The 5,639-nt window shown below is 41.8% G+C and overlaps 1 protein-coding gene across 1 annotated transcript; it reads left to right on the top strand.

Annotated features, from left to right (window-relative positions):
* The first annotated feature begins 1,572 nt into the window (after window positions 1-1,572).
* LOC121866738 (nuclear speckle splicing regulatory protein 1-like) lies at window positions 1,573-5,233 on the top strand. The gene is made up of 2 exons (XM_042366438.1): window positions 1,573-1,684; window positions 4,857-5,233. The coding sequence occupies exons 1-2, from the start codon at window positions 1,573-1,575 to the stop codon at window positions 5,231-5,233; spliced, it is 489 nt and encodes a 162-aa protein (XP_042222372.1).
* The last annotated feature ends 406 nt before the right edge of the window (window positions 5,234-5,639 follow it).

The raw sequence follows: 5,639 nt of genomic DNA, 5'->3' as shown, positions 1-5,639 counted from the left end.
TACTGATATGAATATGGAAATTGAAGATGCAACGCCCAAGAATGTAAAAACGAGTGTGTGGGTGTGTTAAAGAGAGAGAGAGAGAGAGAGAGAGAGAGAGAGAGAGAGAGAGAGAGATTAACCTTACCATAAACGTACAACTCTATTTCTCAACCAAACCAGAACAACAATCTTTTTTTTTAAATATTCATAAGTTATTTGCATATTTACTTTTCTACGCTAGAACAGTCGTAGAAATTTAACCTACCTCTACTACCTAAAAAAAAATAATATCAATTTCAGCACTACAACACAAGCCTCATAAACAGAATGACCACAGGTACTATATTCTCGTAATTAGAAGAGTTACCTGTTGTACCTCCCTCTGTGACGACAAATGATCTCCCTGTAACCATTTGCTTACTAAACAGCTTCTCCCTTAGTCCTCTGATTCATAAATAATATTATCCATTTCATTAACAGCACCATTGATGTTACCTGATTTTGAATCTTTGTTAAGTGTTTATAGCAATGAATCGTTCGTATTCTTCTGTATTATGATATGTTGGTTATTGATGTTATAATTATTCAGTCATATTGTAATTATGTGTATATTTATAATTCCGGTGTTCAGATAATGTGTTTACCTGTCATAGAAATTGTCCTTATTAGCAGCGTCCGAGAACGTGGTCACTCATCAAGCATGGCCACTTACTGGGTGACTCCTCCCACCTGTTGAGTGTGTGTGTGTGTGTGTGTGTGTGTGTGTGTGTGTGTGTGTGTGTGAATATTAAGTACCCTGTTAGAATAATTATGTACTGAAGAAAGCCACATAAATAATAAACAATCTTTAGGTGCGCAACACTCAGGAGAGCAGTACACAGTGGTGCTTGTTAGTAACGTAAACAACAGGTGCGCGCCTCACCTGTCACGGCCTTGACCATGCTCCTGAGGTTCTTGAGGGTGAGTCTGACGAGGGAGGAGTTGAGGGCGACCTTGCCTTGGTGATCTACGGTGGTGAGGAAGATCTTGGTGTCTTTCACTCTGGCCCGAGATTGGCACACGCCCCACCCTCCAAGTCCCTTCACCTGGAGTACTCGACCCGCCAGGCTCTGTCGCCCCTTGAATACTCTCTTTACTCTCACTCCACCAGTCAGGCCTTCAGCATCCACAGTGTGGCGGCTGACGACTGTTTTGCCTCCAGCGAGCCACTCAACACGCCCCGTGAAGATGAGGGTGGCCAGTTCCTTTCGCTCCTCCAGCGTCAGGTGATCAGGGCAAACGGGGGGTACCTCTGGGACTGTGGAGGAACTCGGGGGCTCAGGGAGGGTGTGAGACCGTCGACGATGTGCCCTCTCCTGACGTCTGGCGTTCTGGCGACGAGGCCTCCTGATCCTTGGCCCCGCCGCGGTCACCATCACTAACAAACAAATCACCACTAACAGTCGCATTGTTCTACCTTGCAAAATCCACATATTCATAAATCACTTCAAATATCCTTTATCGCCGCATTAATCACCAAAATACACATAAGGTTACACCCACTCCCTCTATCACACAACAATATGGGGTGTACACAAGTAGGTGTCAGTGATGCTCTCGAGAGGGCCCTGGCGCACACCTCAGCTGAGTCACCGAGAAGGCTCGCACACTCCAGCTTCCGTCCAGTCTGGGGCCACGAGCCACACTGAGCCAGCCACGAGAGGTGCGACGCGATGAACCTAAGTCCCGGAGGCCCGGCAAGGTGAGGCTGTGGTGGGCCCACCCAGCCGTCAGTTAAGACAAGCTGTGTTGATAACCCAGCTGGCACAGGTGAGATTGGGGGTGAACACTAGTTACTAATGACGGAGATAATTACATACGTGCGGGATACCTGACGAAGGGTATTCATGGAACTTTACAAGGAAGGTATTTTAGAAATGAGGAAGGGCAAAGCTAACAGGTAGAGGGAGGCTGGAGGTGAATGAAGAGGAGTAAGGTGCCAAGAGTATGAGGAGAAGAAAGAACCCAAGAACCAGATACTACTGTAGGAGTGAAGTCAGGAGTCAGGGAGAGTATAATATGTATTAAGGAAGAGGGAGAGACACATGAAGGGAGTGAGGAAGTGAGTGAGTGAGTGGGGAAGGGAGGAAGGGGGGAGAGAGAGAGTGAAGGAGGAACGGAATGAGTGAGTGAGTGAGGAAGGCGGGGCAGAAGGGAAACAAGGATTAGGATGGAGACAAGGTGTGAGGCGGATTAAGGAATGGGTGGTGACGTGACTACAGGTAATCTCTTTTAAGATACTCACACACAATAATAATAATATTACTACTAATAATAATACTAATACTACTACTACTAATAATAATATCAATACTAATACTAATACTTTCAGAGGAACACAAATAATTATACTAATCGGTGGTAAAGAATAAGGATTGAGTGTTGAAAGAAACAAGAATTATATATTTTTTTGACGCATTGTTGACACACAGGACACATTAATGACACACAGAACACATTAATGACACACAGGACACATTAATGACACATAGAACACATTAATGACACACAGAACACATTAATAACACACTAGAAAACACCTGAGTTGATTAATAAACAGATGATAACATACAATAGACTTGACACATTGATGACAGCTGATATATGATTGATGACAGACTGACAGTAACTAATAAGCAAGCAATAACTGAAAGGGTGTACGATAAACTAGTACAGGTACACATAGGGTAAGTGTCCTCAGTGGGGGTAAAATAACACACAGGTAAATTATAATGAAGGTAAAACCATAAAGATGAAAATATATTGTTTGTTATAAAAGATAATTGTGAGGTTAATGAGATAGAGAGTTTGTGTGGTAGTGAATACAAAAAGGTTTATATTAGTCCCAGTGTTATGAATTCAAGGTAGTAGTAGTATTTTATGAAGCCTTGTGAGAGATAGGATTTGGTATGAGCATTAGAAGGTGTAAGATAATGATAAAAATAATAATAATAATAATAATAATAATAATAATAATAATAATAATAATAATAATAATAACATCTAGGCTGTAAAGACTACAAACAATCTCTTCTTTCTCTCAACAATCTCTTCCTTTCTCTCAACAATCTCTTCCTATCTCTCAACAATCTCTTCTTTCTCTCAACAATCTTTTCCTATCTCTCAACACTCTCTCCTTTCTCTCAACAATCTCTTCTTTTCTCTCAACAATCTCTTCCTATCTCTCAACAATCTCTCCTTTCTCTCAACAATCTCTTCCTATCTCTCAACAATCTCTTCCTATCTCTCAACAGTCTCTTCCTATCATCTCTCCAGTAAGTGGCCAAACCCGTCTAGAATTTATTGTATATATTAAGTGAAAACTCACCTGGCCTGTACCTGAGTTTATTAATTTGCTTTTTATAGGGGATAGTTAATCATTTGAGAGAGAGAGAGAGAGAGAGAGAGAGAGAGAGAGAGAGAGAGAGAGAGAGAGAGAGAGAGAGGAGAGAGAGAGAGAGAGAGAGAAAAAGACCCTCAATCGTCTCTCTAATACACATAGTCATTTGTCAATATACAGGGTGGTGCAAAATGAAGTTAACCAGTGGCATGGGTGAGAGAGGGGGGGAGGGGGGTGAGGGGAGGGGAGGGGAGGGGAGAGAGGGGTTCGGGCTGACTAATACTGTAGCATTTGTTATCCTAAGGACCTTCATCATGTTGCTAATAGCTCGTAATTACTTCTCCAGTGGTTCATGTTGTTCACGTCAATGGTGTTAAAGTAGGGGGTGAAATGTACGGCAATTGAGATCTTAAATGGCTCAATCACGGGAGTATATTGTTATTTATTTATTTTTTATTTTTTTTATTTATTTTTAGATATACTTTTTGTTTTATTTATTATTTTTTTATTTTTTTTTTTGGGGGTGGGGGGAGCTCGGAAAATTGCTCCCAAATCGACCAAGTGTACCTATGATAAGTGATTTCGTAATAATAACACGAGTTTATTTTTATTTTACATATATATATATTTATATTTTAACTTGACTATTTCCACATTTCACCTACCACAGTGACATCTCCAGGCCAGAGTTTATATTCACTTAAAAAACATTTCAATTTCATCAATAAAAAGATTTAATATACATATATCACTAAAAAAAAAATCCCACATTTTAATAAACTTCACAAATGGGAAAGTTCATAAAAGGTTAAATTATCATATAGAAAGTAACTTTAGCTTACTTGCTGTATACTGGCTGTCAGGTTAAACACAGGTCAAGTTACACGACAGTAGCTAAAAATATGAATGGAATGACTCGCCCCATCACCCAGCCTAACATGGGTACAGTTCATCAGCTGTGTGTAAAAGAGGTATATCTATATAATTGGTTTTGTAATGCATCCAATAAGTGGTTTTTAGTGTTTATAAACCATTTGTATACGAGCAGACGGACGCACAGAACGGACACCGGACGGACACACAGACGGATACATACAAGGACGGTCGGACGGACGGTACCTCTTTGGACGGGGACGGACGGTACCTCTTTGGACGGGGACGGACGGTACCTCTTTGGACGGGGACGGACGGTACCTCTTTGGTCGGAGAAGATAAACTTAGTTATATTATCTGAGGAAGAAACGTAGACAAATTATTCAACTTTGACCTCCATCTGTGATCCCCTTCAACCGTTTTCTATTCAATCCCTTCAAACGTTTTCTAATCAATCGCTTCAAACGTTTTCTAATCAATCCCTTCAAACGTTTTCTATTCAATCTCTTCAAACGTTTTCTAATCAATCCCTTGAAATGTTGTCTAAGGCTGCTGGAACACTAAAACACGTCTTGAACCATATACCAGTAATAACGTCTCTATCACGTGGTAATAATGACAGTCCTCGTACACAAGAGCGAGAGACAACGGCGAGAGACAACGGCGAGAGACAACGGCGAGAGACAACGGCGAGAGAAAACGCCGAGAGACAACGGGGAGAGACAACAGCGAGAGACAACGGCGAGAGAAAACGCCGAGAGACAACGGGGAGAGACAACGGCGAGAGACAACGGCGAGAGACAACGGCGAGAGACAACGGAGAGAGACAACGGCGCGAGACAACGGGGAGAGACAACGGGGGAGAGACAACGGCGAGAGACAACGGCGAGAGACAACGGCGAGAGAAAACGCCGAGAGACAACGGGGAGAGACAACAGCGAGAGACAACGGCGAGAGAAAACGCCGAGAGACAACGGGGAGAGACAACGCGATCGATGAACTAAATTTTTTGAGCCATCGACACAAACTTTATCTTCTGAGGAGCCAATGATTCAGTTTATTGTACAGTAATGGTGATGTATGGACGCATCTGGCTCCTGTCCTTGTTATCCTCACTATCCTCACTACAGAAAAAATAAATAAAAATAAATATAAAATATCTTCAAGTGGCCAACCATCAGGTATCTTAACAAGGTGAGACACGGTGATTTTATTTCCAGGTAATTCTTTTGGAGTAGGACCTTGAAAAAAGTCATCAATATCCCTGTGTGTGTAGACAAAGGATAAACATGAGGATATGAATTAAAGGGGTTAAGGACTCCAGCACCCATCATCATCCTGTATCAATCCTTCAGGTAGGAGGAAGATTGAGCATCCTAGTGAACATCCTATGAGTTTCTATTGC

Source organism: Homarus americanus, unplaced genomic scaffold, assembly GCF_018991925.1.
Source record: "Homarus americanus isolate GMGI-L3 unplaced genomic scaffold, GMGI_Hamer_2.0 scaffold22413, whole genome shotgun sequence".
NCBI classification, from domain to species: Eukaryota; Metazoa; Arthropoda; class Malacostraca; order Decapoda; family Nephropidae; genus Homarus; species Homarus americanus.
The sequence above is the reverse complement of the archived record's forward strand: the minus strand, read 5'-3'. Positions and strand labels throughout refer to the sequence as shown.

What these genes read in the sequence shown, in the direction of transcription:
- LOC121866738 (XM_042366438.1), top strand. Translation starts at nt 1,573, where the DNA reads ATGCTCTCGAGAGGGCCCTGGCGCACACCTCAGCTGAGTCACCGAGAA. An exon ending in CACTGAGCCAGCCACGAGAG is followed by an intron (nt 1,685 to 4,856) that starts GTGCGACGCGAT and finishes TAATAATGACAG; the next exon opens with TCCTCGTACACAAGAGCGAG.